At 54.1% G+C, this 21860-nt stretch overlaps 1 protein-coding gene across 6 annotated transcripts in view; it reads right to left on the minus strand.

Moving 5' to 3' along the window:
- LOC116958203 (uncharacterized) overlaps positions 1–21860 on the minus strand; it is a 241818-nt gene that overhangs the window by 202576 nt on the left and 17382 nt on the right. For 3 of the 6 annotated variants that reach the window (XM_076056027.1, XM_076056031.1, XM_076056026.1), the window contains exons 2-4: positions 7908–8141; positions 5788–6001; positions 729–891 (exon numbers count right to left, since the gene is read on the minus strand). In XM_076056027.1, coding sequence (XP_075912142.1) covers positions 729–891; positions 5788–6001; positions 7908–8141 — 611 coding nt within the window. The remainder of the gene's footprint in view (positions 1–728; positions 892–5787; positions 6002–7907; positions 8142–21860) is intronic. The other 3 variants (XM_076056030.1, XM_076056029.1, XM_076056028.1) reach the window with 3 other exon arrangements.

A 21860-nucleotide genomic window follows, 5' to 3' on the forward strand; every position in this document is an offset into this window, starting at 1 on the left:
CTACACACACACACTTGTACACACACACACGCGCACGCACCTACACAGACGTGTACACACAAACACGTACACACACACACACCTGTACACACACGCACGTGCACGTACACACACACACCTGTACACACACACACGCGCACGTACACACACGCACCTGTACACATAGACACGTGTACACACACACGCACCTGTACACACACACACACGTCTACACACACACACACGTCTACACACACACACGCACGTATACACAAACACCTGTACACACACACGCACAAACACGTACACACACACCTGTACACACACGTCGAGACACGCGCATGTACACACAAACACGTGTACGCACGCACCTGTACACACACGTGTACACACGCACAAACACCTGTACGCACGCACCTGTACACACACACAAACGCACAAACACGTACACACACACACCTGTACACACACGTCTACACACACACGCGCATAAACACACAAACACGTGTACGCACGCACCTGTACACACACACACACGTGTACACACACACAAACACGTGCACGCACGCACCTGTACACACACACACGTGTACACACAAACACGTGTACACACACACACACGTGTACACACACACACGTGTACACACACACACGTGTACACACACACACGTGTACACACACACACACGTGTACACACATACACACGTGTACACACATACACACGTGTACACACACACACACACACGCACCTCGAAGTGCTCGTCGTCCAAGATGCGCGTGCCCACGATGGTGACGCCGCGCGTGTCGATGCGGGCGGCGTCGCTCCGGGCCAGCTCGCCGGCCCAACGCTCACGGCAGTCCACGAGCAGCGCCACCTTGGTGCCACGCACGCTCACGGCAACGCGGTGCCACCTGCACCACACCGCCACCACCCGACGTTAACTCACACACACACACCCACCTACACAGACACACACCCACCTACACAGCCACTCACACACTCACCCACCTACCCCGCCACTCACCCACTCACCCACCTACCCCGCCACTCACCCACTCACCCACCTACACAGCCACTCACCCACTCACCCACCTACCCCGCCACTCACCCACTCACCCACTCACCCACCTACCCCGCCACTCACCCACTCACCCACCCACCCACACAGCCACTCACCCACCCACCTACACAGCCACTCACCCACTCACCCACCTACACAGCCACTCACCCACTCAGCTACCCAGTCACTCACCCACTCAGCTACCCACCCACCTACCCCGCCACTCACCCACTCACCTACCCACCCACCTACCCCGCCACTCACCCACTCAGCTACCCAGTCACTCACCCACTCACTCACCCACCCACCCACCTACCCCGCCACTCACCCACTCAGCTACCCAATCACTCACCCACTCAGCTACCCAGCCACTCACCCACTCACCCACCCACCTACCCAGCCACTCACCCACTCACTCACTCACCCACCCACCCACCTACCCCGCCACTCACCCACTCACTCACCCACCCACCTACCCAGCCACTCACCCACTCACCTACCCACCCACCTACCTCGCCACTCACCCACTCACTCACCCACTCACCTACCTACCCACCTACCCCGCCGCTCACCCACTCACCTACCCCGCCAATCACCCACTCACCCACTCACCTACCTCGCCACTCACCCACTCACCTACCTACCCCGCCACTCACCCACTCACCTACCCACTCATCCACTCACCTACCCACCCACCTACCCCGCCAATCAACCATTCACCTACCCACCCACCTACCCCGCCACTCACCCACTCACCTACCCCACCACTCACCCACTCATCTACCCACTCACCTACCCACTCATCCACTCACCTACCCACACACCTACCCGGCCAATCACCCACTCACCTACCCACTCACTCATCCACTAACTCAACCACTCATCCACTAACTCACCCACTCACTCATCCACTAACTCACCCACTCACCTACCCACTCACCTACCCATACACTAACTCAACCACTCACCTACCCACCCACTCACCTACCCACTCACCTACCCACCCACTAACTCATCCACTAACTCAACCACTTACCGACCCACTCATCCACTAACTCACCCACTAACTCATCCACTCAACCACTCACCTACCTACCCTCTCACTCATCCACTAACTCAACCACTCACCTACCCACTCACCTACCCACTCACCTACCCACTAACTCAACCACTCAACCACTCACCTACCCACCCACTCATCCACTAACTCAACCACTCACCTACCCACTCACCTACCCACTCACCTACCCACTAACTCAACCACTCAACCACTCACCTACCCACCCACTCATCCACTAACTCAACCACTCACCTACCTATCCACTCACTCGTCCACTAACTCAACCACTCACCTACCCACTCACTCAACCACTAACTCAACCACTCACCTACCCACTCACCTACCCACTCACCTACCCACTAACTCAACCACTCACCTACCCACTAACTCACTCACCCACCCACCCACTCACTTCCCTACCCACCAACTCACCCCGACACGGTTCCACCTTCACCACACCACCACCACCACCCACCGACCCACCTGACTCACCCTCTCTGTGACGTCACACCCATCCAACCCCACAAGCCCCGCCCCCCCCCCAGTGTGTGATGGACGAGTTGAGAGCAAAGAACAATCTGAAAGGGGGGCGTGGATTGTTGAGTCACTCGACCCCTTACAGATGGAACAGATGGGGATTAGTCCACGTGCTCCGGGCCACCGCCTTCTAGCAGGGGGCGGGGCCTAGGGGGCGTGGCTCCTACTCGACGCCCACTCACGGGCAGTAGAAGGCGGAGCCAGATGGAACAGATGGGGATTAGTCCACGCACTTTGTGGGGAGAGAGAGAGAGATAAGTGAGAGTGGGGAGAGAGACAAGGGAGAGATAAGAGAGAGTGGATAGAGATAAGAGAGAGATAAGAGAGAGATAAGAGAGAGTGGAGAGAGACAAGAGAGAGATAAGTGAGAGTGGAGAGAGATAAGTGAGAGATAAGAGAGAGATAAGTTAGAGACAAGAGAGATAAGAGAGAGATAAGTGAGAGATCAGACAGATAATTGAGAGACAAGAGAGAGAGATAAGTGAGAGATAAGACAGATAATTGAGAGACAAGAGAGAGATAAGAGAGAGATAAGTGAGAGATAAGACAGATAATTGAGAGACAAGAGAGAGATAAGAGAGAGATAAGTGAGAGACAAGAGAGAGATAAATGAGATATAAAAGAGACAAGAGAGAGACAATTGAGAGACAAGAGAGAGACAGATGGAACAGATGGGGATTAGTCCACGCACTTTGTGGGGAGAGAGAGATAAGTGAGAGTGGGGAGAGAGACAAGAGAGAGATACGTGAGATATAAAAGAGAGATAAGAGAGATATAAAAGAGAGATAAGAGAGAGACAAAAGAGAGACAAGAGAGATAAGAGAGAGACAAGAGAGAGATACGTGAGATATAAAAGAGAGACAATTGAGAGACAATTGAGAGAGATAAGTGAGATATAAAAGAGACACGAGAGAGACAATTGAGAGACAAGAGAGAGACGGATGGAACAGATGGGGATTAGTCCACGCACTTTGTGGGGAGAGGGAGAGAGATAAGTGAGAGTGGGGAGAGAGACAAGAGAGATAAGTGAGATATAAAAGAGAGACAATTGAGAGACAAGAGAGAGATAAGTGAGATATAAAAGAGAGATAAGAGAGAGACAAGAGAGAGATAAGTGAGATATAAAAGAGAGACAATTGAGAGACAAGAGAGAGATAAGTGAGATATAAAAGAGAGATAAGTGAGAGATAAGAGAGAGATAAGAGAGAGACAAGAGAGAGATAAGTGAGAAACAAGAGATAGATAAGTGAGATATAAAAGAGAGATAAGTGAGATATAAAAGAGAGATAAGAGAGAGACAAGAGAGAGATAAGTGAGATATAAAAGAGAGATAAGAGAGAGACAAGAGAGATAAGTGAGATATAAAAGAGAGAGACAATTGAGAGACAAGAGAGAGATAAGAGAGATAAGAGAGAGATAAGAGAGAGACAAGAGAGAGATAAGAGAGAGACAAAAGAGAGCTAAGTGAGATATAAAAGAGAGATAAGAGAGAGACAAGAGAGAGACAAGAGAGATAAGAGAGAGACAAGAGAGAGACAAGAGAGAGATAAGTGAGATATAAAAGAGAGATAAGTGAGATATAAAAGAGAGATAAGTGAGATATAAAAGAGAGATAAGAGAGAGACAAGAGAGAGATAAGTGAGATATAAAAGAGAGATAAGAGAGAGACAAGAGATAGATAAGTGAGATATAAAAGAGAGAGACAATTGAGAGACAAGAGAGAGATAAGAGAGAGATAAGAGAGAGATAAGAGAGAGACAAGAGAGAGACAAAAGAGAGCTAAGTGAGATATAAAAGAGAGATAAGAGAGAGACAAGAGAGAGACAAGAGAGATAAGAGAGAGACAAGAGAGAGACAAGAGAGAGAAAAGTGAGATATAAAAGAGAGATAAGTGAGATATAAAAGAGAGATAAGTGAGATATAAAAGAGAGATAAGAGAGAGACAAGAGAGAGATAAGTGAGATATAAAAGAGAGATAAGAGAGAGACAAGAGAGAGATAAGTGAGATATAAAAGAGAGAGACAATTGAGAGACAAGAGAGAGAGATAAGAGAGAGAGACAAGAGAGAGACAAGAGAGAGATATAAAAGAGAGACAAGTGAGAGACAAGAGAGAGATAAGTGAGATATAAAAGAGAGATAAGTGAGATATAAAAGAGAGACAATTGAGAGACAAGAGAGAGATAAGAGAGAGAGACAAAAGAGAGATAAGAGAGATATAAAAGAGAGATAAGAGAGAGACAAGAGAGAGACAAGAGAGATAAGAGAGATAAGAGAGAGATAAGAGAGAGACAAGAGAGAGATAAGAGAGAGAGACAAAAGAGAGATAAGAGAGATATAAAAGAGAGATAAGAGAGAGACAAGAGAGAGACAAGAGAGATAAGAGAGATAAGAGAGAGATAAGAGAGAGACAAGAGAGAGACAAGAGAGAGACAATTGAGAGACAAGAGAGAGATAAGTGAGATATAAAAGAGAGATAAGAGAGAGACAAGAGAGAGACAAGAGAGAGATAAGTGAGATATAAAAGAGAGATAAGTGAGATATAAAAGAGAGATAAGAGAGAGACAAGAGAGAGACAATTGAGAGACAAGAGAGAGATAAGTGAGATATAAAAGAGAGATAAGAGAGAGACAAGAGAGAGACAAGAGCGAGATAAGTGAGATATAAAAGAGACGAGACAGAGACAATTGAGAGACAAGAGAGAGATAAGTGAGATATAAAAGAGAGACAATTGAGAGACAAGAGAGAGAGATAAGAGAGAGAGACAAGAGAGAGATAAGTGATATATAAAAGAGAGAGACAATTGAGAGACAAGAGAGAGATAAGAGAGAGAGAGACAAGAGAGAGATAAGTGAGATATAAAAGAGAGACAATTGAGAGACAAGAGAGATAAGTGAGATATAAAAGAGAGACAATTGAGAGACAAGAGAGAGATAAGAGAGAGAGACAAGAGAGAGATAAGTGAGATATAAAAGAGAGAGACAATTGAGAGACAAGAGAGAGACAAGAGAGAGATAAGAGAGATATAAAAGAGAGATATAAAAGAGAGACAAGAGAGAGAGACACACAGATGGAACAGATGGGTATTAGTCCCCCACCACCTCCACCCCTCCTCCTCCTCCTCCTCCCTCGGCACCCCCACGTAGTGTTACCGTCCGTCCGCCAGGTTGACCCCGCGGAAGAGGGGGTAGCCTTCGGGCCCGGGCCGCCCGTGCTGGTCCGAGTAGACGAAGAGTGGCGATCGGCCCAGCTCCAGGCCCAGCTGCTGGGCCCCCGTGCGGTCGTAAAGGGCCAGCAGGAAGGCCTGCGTGCCGGGTCGGGCGCGGACCGTCGCCAGCAAGGAGAAGTCCCGCGGGAAGCGGCCGTCTAATGTGGTGGGGGGGTGGTGGTGGGGGGGTGGTGGTGGTGGTGGTGGGGGGGTGGTGGTGGTGGGTGAATGCGCGCGCAGGGTCGCGTGCGTCCAAGGAAGCACGCGCTATACGTAGACACACACACACAACAACAAACACACACATACACACACCACACACGCACGCATACATGCACGCGCGCACATACACGCACGCCATACACACACGCGTACACGCACACATACACCACACACACACACAACAAACACACACACACACCCACCCACACGCACGCACACCACACACATATATCACACACCATACACATACACCACACACTACACACGTACACACACACCATACACCACACACTACACACATACACACACCATACACACCACACACACACACCACACACACCACATCATACACACACACCACACACACCATACACACACACCGCACCATACACACCACACATACACACACCACATACACACACCACACACTACATACACACCATACACACACACCACTCTCACACACCACACACGCGCCATACACACACCACATACACACACCCACCACACAACATACACGCCATACACACACACGCCACATACACACACACACCACACACGCCATACACACACATACATACACACACACCATGCACAGCACCACACACACGTCACATACACCACACACACACCACACACACGCCACACACACCACACACACACGCCACATACACACACCCACCACACACGCCATACACACACACACATACACACACATCATGCACAGGACCACACACACCATGCACGGCACCACACACACGCCACATACACCACACACACGCCACACACACCACACACACACGCCACATACACACACACACACACGCCATACACACACATACATACACACACACCATGCACAGCACCACACACACGCCACACACACCACACACAAGCCACACACACCACACACACACGCCACATACACACACCAACCACACACGCCACACATACGCCACACACGCCACATACACACACCCACCACACACACACACCACACACCACACACACCACACACACACACCACACACGCCACATACACCACACACACCACACACACGCCACACACACCACACACAGGCCACACACAAACCAAACGCGCACACAACGCTCACGCACGGACACCGTATACACCACACGTGGCAGGCACACGTGGCGTGTCTGCGTGCACACGTGGCGCGTGTGCGTTCACACGTGACGCGTCTGCGTGCACACGTGACGTGTCCACGTGGCGTGTCTGCGTGCACACGTGGCGCGTGTGCGTTCACACGTGACGCGTCTGCGTGCACACGTGACGCGTCTGCGTGCACACGTGACGTATCCACGTGGCGCATCTGCGTTCGCACGTGACGCGTCTGCGTGCGCACGTGACGCGTCTGCGTGGACACGTGACGTGTCCACGTGGCGCGTGTGCGTGCACACGTGACGCGTCTGCGTGCACACGTGACGCGTCTGCGTGCACACGTGACGTGTCCACGTGGCGTGTCTGCGTGCACACGTGACGCGTCTGCGTGCGCACGTGACGCGTCTGCGTGCGCACGTGGCGCGTGTGCGTTCACACGTGACGCGTCTGCGTGCACACGTGACGTGCACACGTGACGCGTCTGCGTGCACACGTGACGTGCACACGTGACGCGTCTGCGTTCACACGTGGCGCGTCTGTGTGCACACGTGGCGCGTCTGCGTGCACACGTGACGTGCACACGTGACGCGTCTGCGTTCACACGTGACGTGCACACGTGGCGCGTGTGCGTTCACACGTGACGCGTCTGCGTGCACACGTGACGCGTCCGCGTGGCGTGTCTGCGTGTCCACGTGGTGCGTGCGCGCAGGTCCGCGTACCGGGAAACAGCTGCCGCGTGGGGGCGCTGAGCTGCGCGTCTCGCGAGAGGCGGAACGCCGAGTCGGCGAGGCTGGACCCGCGCCGCGCCTCACACATCCCAGCCGCTCGCTCCACCCCGGCGGGCAGAGAGGCGACCCCCATTGCCGCCAGTACGTCCACCGCGCCGCGCTTGGTCGGGGTGGAGGGCTGCTGGGCCCCCACCTCTTCTACGCCTCCTCCTTCTTCTTCTTCTTCTGTGGGGGGGTGGGAGTGGTGGTGGGGTGTGGTGGTGTAGTTGGTCAGAATGAGGAACTGTTCTTCTGGACGGGAGAAATCCGAAGGGCTATGAAGCTCTTTGCCGCACGACGGCCGGCTAGAGGCACGCGGTCAGACAGTCACAGGCAGTCAGAATGTGAATATTTATTCTGTAGTGGAGGAATCCGAAGGGCTGTGAAGCTCTTTGCCGCTAGACGTGCAGCTAGAGGCACGCAGTCAGAAAGTCACAATGTGAATCTTTATTCTGTACTGGAGAAATCCGAAGGGCTATGAAGCTCTTTGCCGCACGACGGCCGGCTAGAGGCACGCGGTCAGACAGTCACAGGCAGTCAGATTGTGAATCTTTAGTCTGTAGTGGAGAAATCCGAAGAGCTATGAAGCTCTTTGTCGCTAGACGTGCAGATAGAGGCACGCAGTCAGAAAGTCACAATGTGAATCTTTATTCTGTACTGGAGGAATCCGAAGGGCTATGAAGCTCTTTGCCGCACGACTGCCGGCTAGAGGCACGCGGTCAGACAGTCACAGGCAGTCAGAATGTGAATATTTATTCTGTAGTGGAGGAATCCGAAGGGCTATGAAGCTCTTTGCCGCACGACGGCCGGCTAGAGGCACGCGGTCAGACAGTCACAGGCAGTCAGATTGAGAATATTTATTCTGTAGTGGAGAAATCTGAAGGGCTATGAAGCTCTTTGCCGCTAGACGTCGAGTAAGAGGCACGCGGTCAGAAAGTCACAGGCAGTCAGATTGTGAATCTTTATTCTGTAGTGGAGAAATCTGAAGAGCTATGAAGCTCTTTGTCGCTAGACGTGCAGATAGAGGCACGCAGTCAGAAAGTCACAATGTGAATATTTATTCTGTACTGGAGAAATCCGAAGGGCTATGAAGCTCTTTGCCGCACGACGGCCGGCTAGAGGCACGCGGTCAGACAGTCACAGGCAGTCATATTGAGAATATTTATTCTGTAGTGGAGGAATCCGAAGGGCTATGAAGCTCTTTGCCGCACGACGGCCGGCTAGAGGCACGCGGTCAGAAAGTCACAGGCAGTCAGATTGAGAATATTTATTCTGTAGTGGAGGAATCCGAAGGGCTGTGAAGCTCTTTGCCGCTAGACAGCCAGCTAGAGAGCCACGAGGTCAGACAGTCACAGGCAGTCAGATTGTGAATATTTATTCTGTAGTGGAGAAATCCGAAGGGCTATGAAGCTCTTTGCCGCTAGACGGCCAGTAAGAGGCATGCAGTCAGACAGTCACAGACATTCAGATTGTGAATATTTATTCTGTAGTGGAGAAATCCGAAGGGCTATGAAGCTCTTTGCCGCTAGACGTCCAGCTTGAGAGCCACGGGGTCAGACAGTCACAGTCAGAATGTGAATATTTATTCTGTAATGGAGAAATCCGAAGGGCTATGAAGCTCTTTGCCCCTAGACGTCCAGCTTGAGAGCCACGGGGTCAGACAGTCACAGTCAGAATGAGAATCTTTATTCTGTAGTGGAGAAATCCGAAGGGCTGTGAAGCTCTTTGCCGCTAGACATGCAGCTAGAGGCACGCGGTCAGAAAGTCACAGTCAGAATGTGAATCTTTATTCTGTAGTGGAGGAATCCGAAGAGCTATGAAGCTCTTTGCCGCTAGACGTCCAGCTTGAGAGCCACGCGGTCAGAAAGTCACAGGCAGTCAGATTGTGAATATTTATTCTGTAGTGGAGAAATCTGAAGAGCTATGAAGCTCTTTGCCGCTAGACGTCCAGCTACAGAGCCACGCGGTCAGAAAGTCACAGTCAGAATGTGAATATTTATTCTGTAGTGGAGAAATCTGAAGGGTTATGAAGCTCTTTGCCGCTAGACGTGCAGCTAGAGGCACGCAGTCAGAAAGTCACAATGTGAATATTTATTCTGTAGTGGAGAAATCCGAAGGGCTATGAAGCTCTTTGCCCCTAGACGTCCAGCTAGATGCACGCAGTCAGAAAGTCACAGTCAGAATGAGAATCTTTATTATGTAGTGGAGAAATCCGAAGGGCTATGAAGCTCTTTGCCGCTAGACGTCCAGTAAGAGGCACGCGGTCAGAAAGTCACAGAAAGTCACAATGTGAATCTTTATTCTGTAGTGGAGGAATCCGAAGGGCTATGAAGCTCTTTGCCGCTAGACGTCCAGCTAGAGGCACGCAGTCAGAAAGTCACAGTCAGAATGTGAATATTTATTCTGTAGTGGAGAAATCCGAAGGGCTATGAAGCTCTTTGCCGCTAGACGTCCAGTAAGAGGCACGCAGTCAGAAAGTCACAGGCAGTCAGATTGTGAATATTTATTCTGTAGTGGAGGAATCCGAGGGGCTATGAAGCTCTTTGCCGCTAGACGTCCAGCTCGAGGCACGCGGTCAGAAAGTCACAGTCAGAATGTGAATATTTATTCTGTAGTGGAGGAATCTGAAGGGCTATGAAGCTCTTTGCCGCTAGACGTCCAGCTAGAGAGCCACGGGGTCAGACAGTCACAGACATTCAGAATGTGAATATTTATTCTGTAGTGGAGAAATCCGAAGGGCTATGAAGCTCTTTGCCGCTAGACGGCCAGTAAGAGGCACGCGGTCAGAAAGTCACAGGCAGTCAGATTGTGAAGCTTTATTCTGTAGTGGAGAAATCTGAAGAGCTATGAAGCTCTTTGCCGCTAGACGTCCAGCTAGAGGCACGCAGTCAGAAAGTCACAGACAGAATGTGAATCTTTATTCTGTAGTGGAGAAATCCGAAGGGCTATGAAGCTCTTTGCCGCACGACGGCCAGCTAGAGAGGCACGCGGTCAGACAGTCACAGACATTCAGAATGAGAATCTTTATTCTGTAGTGGAGGAGGAATCCGATAGTTTAGAATTCAGTTTAAGACGTCGTGGTAGTTGATAGCTCTCCGGATGATGACCGCAGTTAGCGTGGTGGTGGTGATGATTGATGTCTCTCTGACGAGATCAGCAGCGAGGAGTCGTCATTGTGTGTGGTTCGTTTGTTTTGCAAGCCACGCTGTGAGAGTGTGTGTGTGTTATTATGAGTCGCTACCTTTAAAGTCACGCCATTCGTTCGGCAACCCGGGGTCGGGATCGAACCCGCGACCTCCTGTATACCAGGCGAGGTAGTCAACATCTCCTAGCCACCGTGGTGATGATGATGATGAGAGAGAGACACGCAGACTCCAAATATACAGCAGCAGCAGGCATCGTCAGGGTCGGGATCGAACCCACGACCTCCTGTGTACCAGGCGAGATAGTTAACATCTCATAGCCATCGTGATGATGATGAGAGAGACAGACATGCAGACTCCAAATCTACAGCAGCAGCAGGCATCGTCAGGGTCGGGATCGAACCCACGACCTCCTGTATACCAGGCGAGGTAGTTAACATCTCCTAGCCACCGTGATAATGATGAGAGAGAGAGAGACGCAGACTCCAAATATACAGCAGCAGCAGGCATCGTCAGGGACGGGATCGAACCCACGACCTCCTGTATACCAGGCGAGGTAGTCAACATCTCCTAGCCACCGTGATGATGATGATGAGAGAGAGAGAGAGACACGCAGACTCCAAATATACAGCAGCAGCAGGCATCGTCAGGGTCGGGATCGAACCCACGACCTCCTGTGTACCACGCGAGGTAGTTAACATCTCCTAGCCACCGTGATGATGATGATGAGAGAGAGACACGCAGACTCCAAATCTACAACAGCAGCAGGCATCGTCAGGGTCGGGATCGAACCCACGACCTCCTGTATACCAGGCGAGGTAGTCAACATCTCCTAGCCACCGTGATGATGATGAGAGAGAGAGAGAGACGCAGACTCCAAATCTACAGCAGCAGCAGGCATCGTCAGGGTCGGGATCGAACCCACGACCTCCTGTAGACCAGGCGAGGTAGTTAACATCTCCTAGCCACCGTGATGATGATGAGAGAGAGAGAGACACGCAGACTCCAAATCTACAGCAGCAGCAGGCATCGTCAGGGTCGGGATCGAACCCACGACCTCCTGTGTACCACGCGAGGTAGTTAAAATCTCCTAGCCACCGTGATAATGATGATGAGAGAGAGACACGCAAACTCCAAATATACAGCAGCAGCAGCAGGCATCGTCAGGGTCGGGATCGAACCCACGACCTCCTGTATACCAGGCGAGGTAGTCAACATCTCCTAGCCACCGTGATGATGATGAGAGACAGAGAGACACGCAGACTCCAAATCTACAGCAGCAGCAGCAGGCATCGTCAGGGTCGGGATCGAACCCACGACCTCCTCTATACCAGGCGAGATAGTTAACATCTCATAGCCACCGTGATGATGATGAGAGAGACAGACATGCAGACTCCAAATCTACAGCAGCAGCAGGCATCGTCAGGGTCGGGATCGAACCCACGACCTCCTGTATACCACGCGAGGTAGTTAACATCTCCTAGCCACCGTGATAATGATGAGAGAGAGAGAGACGCAAACTCCAAATCTACAGCAGCAGCAGGCATCGTCAGGGTCGGGATCGAACCCACGACCTCCTGTGCACACAGCCTCGTGACCGGATGTCACGTGACGATGGTGATGGTTTACAGCCCCTTGACGAGGTCAGAGTGGGAGATCGGTGAGCGGTGTCGTGAGGAGAGTGGAGCTATGATGGCCTGGGGTGAGCGGGTGAGCGATGGGAGTGGTGAGCGCGGGGTGAGCGGGTGAGCGATGGGAGTGGTGAGCGCGGGGTGAGTGAGCGATGGGAGTGGTGAGCGCGGGGTGAGCGGGTGAGCGATCGAAGTGGTGAGCACGGCGTGAGTGAGCGATGAGAGTGATGGCCCGGGGTGAGCGATGGGAATGGTGAGCGCGGGGTGAGTGAGCAATGGGAGTGGTGAGCTATAGGATCGGTGAGCTGTAGGATCGGTGAGCTGTAGGAGTGGTGGGCTGTAGGATCAGTGAGCTGTGGGAGTGGTGAGCTGTGAAAGTGGTGAGCTGTGGGAGTGGTGAGCTGTAGGAGTGGTGAGCTGTAGGATCGGTGAGCTGTAGGAGTGGTGAGCTGTAGGAGCGGTGAGCTGTAGGAGTGGTGAGCTGTTGGAGTGGTGAGCTGTGGGAGTGGTGAGCTGTGGGAGTGGTGAGCTGTAGGAGTGGTGAGCTGTTGGAGTGGTGAGCTGTAGGATCGGTGAGCTGTGGGAGTGGTGAGCTGTGGGAGTGGTGAGCTGTGCGAGTGGTGATCTGTAGGAGTGGTGAGCTGTCGGATCGGTGAGCTGTAGGAGTGGTGAGCTGTGGGAGTGGTGAGCTGTGGGAGCGGTGAGCTGTAGGAGCGGTGAGCTGTAGGAGCGGTGAGCTGTAGGAGTGGTCAGCTGTGGGAGTGGTGAGCTGTAGGAGTGGTGAGCTGTGGGAGCGGTGAGCTGTAGGAGTGGTGAGCTGTAGGATCGGTGAGCTGTGAGAGTGGTGAGCTGTAGGATCGGTGAGCTGTGAGAGTGGTGAGCTGTAGGAGTGGTGAGATGTAGGAGTGGTGAGCTGTAGGAGTGGTGAGCTGTGGGAGTGGTGAGCTGTAGGACTGGTGAGCTGTAGGATCAGTGAGCTGTAGGAGTGGTGAGCTGTGGGAGTGGTGAGCTGTGGGAGTAGTGAGCTGTAGGAGTGGTGAGCTGTGGGAGTGGTGAGCTGTAGTATCAGTGAGCTGTAGGAGCGGTGAGCTGTGAGAGTGGTGAGCTGTAGGAGTGGTGAGCTGTAGGAGTGGTGAGCTGTGGGAGTAGTGAGCTGTAGGAGTGGTGAGCTGTAGGACTGGTGAGCTGTAGGATCAGTGAGCTGTAGGAGTGGTGAGCTGTGGGAGTGGTGAGCTGTAGGAGCGGTGAGCTGTGGGAGTGGTGAGCTGTAGGAGTGGTGAGCTGTAGGAGTGGTGAGATGTGGGAGCGGTGAGCTGTAAGAGTGGTGAGCTGTAAGAGTGGTGAGCTGTAGGATTGGTGAGCTGTGGGTGTGGTGTGCTGTAGGAGTGGTGAGCTGTAGGAGTGGTGAGCTGTGGGAGTGGTGAGCTGTTGGAGTGGTGAGCTGTAGGAGTGTTCAGCTGTGGAAGTGGTGAGCTGTAGGATCGGTGAGCTGTGGGAGTGGTGAGCTGTAGGAGCGGTGAGCTGTAGGAGCTGTGAGCTGTAGGAGTGATGAGCTGTAAGAGTGGTGAGCTGTAGGATCGGTGAGCTGTGAGAGTGGTGAGCTGTAGGAGTGGTTAGCTGTGGGAGTGGTGAGCTGTAGGAGAGGTGAGCTATGGGATCGGTGAGCTGTAGGAGTGGGGAGCTGTGGGCGTGGTGAGCTGTTGAAGTGGTGAGCTGTAGGAGTAGTGAGCTGTTGGAGTGGTGAGCTGTAGGGGTGGTGAGCTGTGGGAGTGGTGAGCTGTAGGAGTGGTGAGCTGTATGAGCGGTGAGCTGTAGGAGCGGTGAGCTGTGGGAGCGGTGAGCTGTGGGAGCGGTGAGCTGTGGGAGCGGTGAGCTGTGGGAGTGGTGAGCTATTGGAGTGGTGAGCTGTAGGAGTGGTGAGCTGTAGGAGTGGTGAGCTGTGGGAGTGGTGGGCTGTGGGAGTGGTGAGCTGTAGGAGCGGTCAGCTGTGGGAGCGGTGAGCTGTGGGAGCGGTGAGCTGTGGGAGCGGTGAGCTGTAGGATCGGTGAGCTGTAGGAGTGGCGAGCTGTGGGATCGGTGAACTGTATGATCGGTGAGCTGTAGGAGAGGTGAGCTGTGGGAGTGGTGAGCTGTAGGAGTGGTGTGCTGTAGGAGTAGTGAGCTGTGGGAGCGGTGAGCTGTAGGAGTGGTGACCTGTGGGAGTGGTGAGCTGTAGGAGTGGTGAGCTGTGGGAGTGGTGAGCTGTGGGAGTGGTGAGCTGTGGGATCTGTGAGCTGTAGGATCGGTGAGCTGTAGGAGTGGTGAGCTGTAGGAGTGGTGAGCTGTAGGAGTGGTGAGCTGTGGGAGCGGTGAGCTGTGGGAGTGGTGAGCTGTGGGAGTGGTGAGCTGTGGGAGTGGTGAGCTGTGGGAGTGGTGAGCTGTGGGAGCGGTGAGCTGTGGGAGTGGTGAGCTGTAGGAGTGGTGAGCTGTGGGATCGGTGAGCTGTAGGATCGGTGAGCTGTAGGAGTGGTGAGCTGTAGGAGTGGTGAGCTGTAGGAGTGGTGAGCTGTGGGAGTGGTGAGCTGTAGGAGTGGTGAGCTGTAGGAGCGGTGAGCTGTGGGAGCGGTGAGCTGTAGGAGCGGTGAGCTGTAGGAGTGGTGAGCTGTAGGAGTGGTGAGCTGTGGGAGTGGTGAGCTGTAGGAGTGGTGAGCTGTGGGAGCGGTGAGCTGTAGGAGCGGTGAGCTGTAGGAGTGGTGAGCTGTAGGAGTGGTGAGCTGTAGGAGTGGTGAGCTGTAGGAGTGGTGAGCTGTGGGAGTGGTGAGCTGTAGGAGCGGCGAGCTGTAGGAGCGGTGAGCTGTAGGAGTGGTGAGCTGTAGGAGTGGTGAGCTGTAGGATCGGTGAGCTGTAGGAGTGGTGAGCTGTAGGAGCGGTGAGCTGTGGGAGTGGTGAGCTGTAGGAGTGGTGAGCTGTAGGAGCGGTGTGCTGTGGGAGTGGTGAGCTGTAGGAGTTGTGTGCTGTAGGAGTGGTGAGCTGTGGGAGTGGTGAGCTGTAAGAGTGGTGAGCTGTGGGATCGGTGAGCTGTAGGAGCGGTGAGCTGTAGGAGTGGTGAGCTGTGGGAGTGGTGAGCTGTGGGAGTGGTGAGCTGTAGGAGCGGTGAGCTGTGGGAGTGGTGAGCTGTGGGAGTGGTGAGCTGTAGGAGCGGTGAGCTGTAGGAGCGGTGAGCTGTAGGAGTGGTGAGCTGTGGGAGTGGTGAGCTGTAGGAGTGGTGAGCTGTAGGATCGGTGAGCTGTGGGAGCGGTGAGCTGTGGGAGCGGTGAGCTGTAGGAGCGGTGAGCTGTAGGAGTGGTGAGCTGTGGGAGTGGTGAGCTGTGGGAGTGGTGAGCTGTAGGAGTGGTGAGCTGTAGGAGTGGTGAGCTGTGGGAGCGGTGAGCTGTGGGAGCGGTGAGCTGTAGGAGTGGTGAGCTGTGGGAGTGGTGAGCTGTGGGAGTGGTGAGCTGTAGGAGCGGTGAGCTGTAGGAGTGGTGAGCTGTAGGAGTGGTGAGCTGTAGGAGTGGTGAGCTGTAGGAGTGGTGAGCTGTAGGAGTGGTGAGCTGTGGGAGCGGTGAAATGTAGGAGTGGTGAGCTGTGGGAATGGTGAGCTGTAGGAGCGGTGAGCTGTAGGAGCGGTGAGCTGTAGGAGTTGTGAGCTGTAGGAGCGGTGAGCTGTAGGAGTGGTGAGCTGTAGGGGTGGTGAGCTGTAGGAGTGGTGAGCTGTGGGAGTTGTGAGCTGTGGGAGTGGTGAGCTGTAGGGGTGGTGAGCTGTAGGAGTGGTGAGCTGTGGGAGTGGTGAGCTGTAGGAGTGGTGAGCTGTAGGAGTGGTGAGCTGTGGGAGCGGTGAGCTGTGGGAGCGGTGAGCTGTAGGAGCGGTGAGCTGTGGGAGTGGTGAGCTGTGGGAGTGGTGAGCTGTAGGAGTGGTGAGCTGTAGGAGTGGTGAGCTGTGGGAGTGGTGAGCTGTAGGAGTGGTGAGCTATAGGAGTGGTGAGCTGTAGGAGTGGTGAGCTGTAAGAGTGGTGAGCTGTAGGAGTGGTGAGCTGTAGGAGTGGTGAGCTGTGGGAGTGGTGAGCTGTGGGAGCGGTGAGCTGTAGGAGCGGTGAGCTGTGGGAGCGGTAAGCTGTGGGAGTGGTGAGCTGTGGGAGTGGTGAGCTGTAGGAGTGGTGAGCTGTAGGAGCGGTGAGCTGTAGGAGCGGTGAGCTGTAGGAGCGGTGAGCTGTAGGAGTGGTGAGCTGTGGGAGTGGTGAGCTGTGGGAGTGGTGAGCTGTGGGAGTGGTGAGCTGTAGGAGTGGTGAGCTGTAGGAGTGGTGAGCTGTGGGAGCGGTGAGCTGTGGGAGCGGTGAGCTGTAGGAGCGGTGAGCTGTAGGAGTGGTGAGCTGTAGGAGTGGTGAGCTGTAGGAGTGTTGAGCTGTGGGAGTGGTGAGCTGTAGGAGTGGTGAGCTGTAGGAGCGGTGAGCTGTAGGAGTGGTGAGCTGTGGGAGTGGTGAGCTGTAGGAGTGGTGAGCTGTCTGAGTGGTGAGCTGTAGGAGCGGTGAGCTGTAGGAGTGGTGAGCTGTGGGAGTGGTGAGCTGTAGGAGTGGTGAGCTGTAGGAGCGGTGAGCTGTAGGAGCGGTGAGCTGTGGGAGTGGTGAGCTGTAGGAGTGGTGAGCTATAGGAGTGGTGAGCTGTAGGAGTGGTGAGCTGTAAGAGTGGTGAGCTGTAGGAGTGGTGAGCTGTAGGAGTGGTGAGCTGTGGGAGTGGTGAGCTGTAGGAGCGGTGAGCTGTAGGAGCGGTGAGCTGTAGGAGTGGTGAGCTGTGGGAGTGGTGAGCTGTAGGAGTGGTGAGCTGTAGGATCGGTGAGCTGTGGGAGCGGTGAGCTGTGGGAGCGGTGAGCTGTAGGAGCGGTGAGCTGTAGGAGTGGTGAGCTGTGGGAGTGGTGAGCTGTGGGAGTGGTGAGCTGTAGGAGTGGTGAGCTGTAGGAGTGGTGAGCTGTGGGAGCGGTGAGCTGTGGGAGCGGTGAGCTGTAGGAGTGGTGAGCTGTGGGAGTGGTGAGCTGTGGGAGTGGTGAGCTGTGGGAGTGGTGAGCTGTAGGAGCGGTGAGCTGTAGGAGTGGTGAGCTGTAGGAGTGGTGAGCTGTAGGAGTGGTGAGCTGTAGGAGTGGTGAGCTGTAGGAGTGGTGAGCTGTAGGAGTGGTGAGCTGTGGGAGCGGTGAAATGTAGGAGTGGTGAGCTGTGGGAATGGTGAGCTGTAGGAGCGGTGAGCTGTAGGAGCGGTGAGCTGTAGGAGTTGTGAGCTGTAGGAGCGGTGAGCTGTAGGAGTGGTGAGCTGTAGGGGTGGTGAGCTGTAGGAGTGGTGAGCTGTGGGAGTTGTGAGCTGTGGGAGTGGTGAGCTGTAGGGGTGGTGAGCTGTAGGAGTGGTGAGCTGTGGGAGTGGTGAGCTGTAGGAGTGGTGAGCTGTAGGAGTGGTGAGCTGTGGGAGCGGTGAGCTGTGGGAGCGGTGAGCTGTAGGAGCGGTGAGCTGTGGGAGTGGTGAGCTGTGGGAGTGGTGAGCTGTAGGAGTGGTGAGCTGTAGGAGTGGTGAGCTGTGGGAGTGGTGAGCTGTAGGAGTGGTGAGCTATAGGAGTGGTGAGCTGTAGGAGTGGTGAGCTGTAAGAGTGGTGAGCTGTAGGAGTGGTGAGCTGTAGGAGTGGTGAGCTGTGGGAGTGGTGAGCTGTGGGAGCGGTGAGCTGTAGGAGCGGTGAGCTGTGGGAGCGGTAAGCTGTGGGAGTGGTGAGCTGTGGGAGTGGTGAGCTGTAGGAGTGGTGAGCTGTAGGAGCGGTGAGCTGTAGGAGCGGTGAGCTGTAGGAGCGGTGAGCTGTAGGAGTGGTGAGCTGTGGGAGTGGTGAGCTGTGGGAGTGGTGAGCTGTGGGAGTGGTGAGCTGTAGGAGTGGTGAGCTGTAGGAGTGGTGAGCTGTGGGAGCGGTGAGCTGTGGGAGCGGTGAGCTGTAGGAGCGGTGAGCTGTAGGAGTGGTGAGCTGTAGGAGTGGTGAGCTGTAGGAGTGTTGAGCTGTGGGAGTGGTGAGCTGTAGGAGTGGTGAGTTGTAGGAGCGGTGAGCTGTAGGAGTGGTGAGCTGTGGGAGTGGTGAGCTGTAGGAGTGGTGAGCTGTCTGAGTGGTGAGCTGTAGGAGCGGTGAGCTGTAGGAGTGGTGAGCTGTGGGAGTGGTGAGCTGTAGGAGTGGTGAGCTGTAGGAGCGGTGAGCTGTAGGAGTGGTGAGCTGTGGGAGTGGTGAGCTGTAGGAGTGGTGAGCTGTAGGAGTGGTGAGCTGTAGGAGTAGTGAGCTGTGGGAGTGGTGAGCTGTAGGAGTGGTGAGCTATAGGAGTGGTGAGCTGTAGGAGTGGTGAGCTGTAAGAGTGGTGAGCTGTAGGAGTGGTGAGCTGTAGGAGTGGTGAGCTGTGGGAGTGGTGAGCTGTGGGAGCGGTGAGCTGTAGGAGCGGTGAGCTGTGGGAGCGGTAAGCTGTGGGAGTGGTGAGCTGTGGGAGTGGTGAGCTGTGGGAGTGGTGAGCTGTAGGAGTGGTGAGCTGTAGGAGTGGTGAGCTGTAGGAGCGGTGAGCTGTAGGAGCGGTGAGCTGTGGGAGTGGTGAGCTGTAGGAGCGGTGAGCTGTAGGAGTGGTGAGTTGTAGGAGTGGTGAGCTGTAGGAGTGTTGAGCTGTGGGAGTGGTGAGCTGTAGGAGTGGTGAGCTGTAGGAGCGGTGAGCTGTAGGAGTGGTGAGCTGTGGGAGTGGTGAGCTGTAGGAGTGGTGAGCTGTCTGAGTGGTGAGCTGTAGGAGCGGTGAGCTGTAGGAGTGGTGAGCTGTGGGAGTGGTGAGCTGTAGGAGTGGTGAGCTGTAGGAGCGGTGAGCTGTAGGAGCGGTGAGCTGTGGGAGTGGTGAGCTGTGGGAGTGGTGAGCTGTGGGAGCGGTGAGCTGTGGGAGTGGTGAGCTGTAGGGGTGGTGAGCTGTGGGAGTGGTGAGCTGTAGGAGTGGTGAGCTGTAGGAGTGGTGAGCTGTGGGAGTGGTGAGCTGTGGGAGTGGTGAGCTGTAGGAGTGGTGAGCTGTGGGAGTGGTGAGCTGTAGTGGTGGTGAGCTGTAGGAGAGGTGAGCTGTAGGAGTGGTGAGCTGTAGGAGCGGTGAGCTGTGGGAGTGGTGAGCTGTGGGAGTGGTGAGCTGTAGGGGTGGTGAGCTGTAGGAGTGGTGAGCTGTAGGAGTGGTGAGCTGTAGGTTTAAAGCTGCCACCACCTGAGGCTCCTCGGGAGCTCAGAGGACCCCACGCGGAGGGAGGGGGTAGTGGTGGGGAGGGGTTAGTGGGGGGGTGGTGGGGGGAGGTGGGGGGTGGTGGGGGGAGGTGGGGGGTGGTGGGGGGAGGTGAGGAAGAGTTACCGGAGCACGTGAAATATGCGAGGGCAGCGGGAAATGCCTGGCAAAGTTTGTGTTCGTACTGACGACGAGTGAGTGTGTGTGTGAGAGTGTATGTGTGAGTGTGTGTAAGTGTATGTGAGTGTGTGTGAGAGTGTGAGAGTGTGTGTGAGAGTGTGTGAGTGTGAGAGTGTGAGAGTGTGTAAGTGTGTGAGAGTGTGTGTGTGAGTGTGTGTGAGAGTGTGTGTGTGAGAGTGTGAGTGTGTGAGTGTGAGAGTGTGTGTGAGTGTGTATGTGAGAGTGTGTGAGTGTGTGAGAGTGTTTGTGTGAGTGTGTGTGTGTGAGTGTGAGAGTCTGTGAGTGTGTGTGTGAGAGTGTGTGTGTGAGAGTGTGTGTGAGAGTGTGTGAGAGTGTATGTGTGAGTGTGTGTGTGAGTGTATGTGAGTGTGTGTGAGAGTGTGAGAGTGTGTAAGTGTGTGAGTGTGTGTGTGAGTGTGTGTGTGTGAGAGTGTGTGTGTGTGAGTGTGTGTGAGTGTGTGTGTGAGAGTGTATGTGTGAGTGTGTGTGAGAGTGTGTGAGTGTGTGTGAGAGTGTGTGAGTGTGTGTGAGAGTGTGAGAGTGTGTACGTGTGTGAGAGTGTGTGTGAGTGTGTGTGTGTGAGTGTGTGTGAGAGTGTGTGTGTGTTCTTACTGACGACGAGTGTGTGTGAGTGTGTGTGAGTGTGTGTGAGAGTGTGTGTGTGAGAGTGTGTGTGTGAGAGTGTGAGTGTGAGAGTGTGTGAGAGTGTGTGTGTGTAAGTGTGTGAGAGTGTGTGTGAGTGTGTGTGTGAGTGTGTGTGTGAGAGTGTGTGTGTGTTCTTACTGACGACGAGTGTGTGTGAGTGTGTGTGAGAGTGTGTGTGTGAGAGTGTGAGTGTGTGAGAGTGTGTGAGTGTGTATGTGAGAGTGTGTGAGTGTGTATGTGAGCGTGTGTGAGTGTGAGAGTGTGTGAGTGTGTGTGAGAGTGTGTGAGTGTGTGTGAGAGTGTGTGAGTGTGTGTGAGAGTGTGTGAGTGTGTGTGTGAGAGTGTGTGAGTGTGTGAGAGTGTGTGAGTTTGTGTGAGAGTGTGTATGTGAGTTTGTGTGAGTGAGTCTGTGTGTATGAGAGTGTGAGAGTGTGAGTTTGTGAGAATGAGTGTGTGAGTGTGTGTGAGTGTGTGTGTATGTGAGAGTGTGTGAGTGTTACATATTTCACCGGCTCCAGTTTAACAGCAGAGGTCTCACTACGAATCAGTCGAGCGGCAATATCTTTTCATCGGTTGTCTAACGCTGTGTGGAAGCTACCTGGTCTGTCGCTCCGCACTAAGCTTCAGGTCTTCTCGGCCACGGTCATTCCCTCCCTTCTCTACGCTTGCGAAACGTGGACCCCCCCTAATGGAACATCTTCGCCGGTTAGAAACATTTAGGCTGGCCTGCCTACGATCCATCCTGGGTTTAACCAGACTGGATTGTGTGAGGAGCTCACAAATCCTTGAAAGATCTGGGCAAGGTCCCATCGGTGAGCTCCTCCGGCAGGCAAGGCTGCGTTGGCTGGGTCATGTAGCCCGCATGCCCAGCAACCGCCTGCCGAAACAGCTTTTGTTCGGCCGGATTGAGGGGGCTAAGCGGGCGCGGCACGGGCTAGAGAAGAGATGGAGTGATGTGGTACAGGAGGACGTGGAGCTGAGTGGACTTGCCGATGACTGGTACCAGCGGTGTCAAGATCGGCCTCTGTGGAGGAGGCTCGTGAAGGATGC

This window comes from Petromyzon marinus, chromosome 74 (assembly GCF_048934315.1).
Source record: "Petromyzon marinus isolate PM22_M1 ecotype Great Lakes invasive population chromosome 74, UKy_Petmar_22M1.pri1.0, whole genome shotgun sequence".
NCBI lineage: Eukaryota > Metazoa > Chordata > Hyperoartia > Petromyzontiformes > Petromyzontidae > Petromyzon > Petromyzon marinus.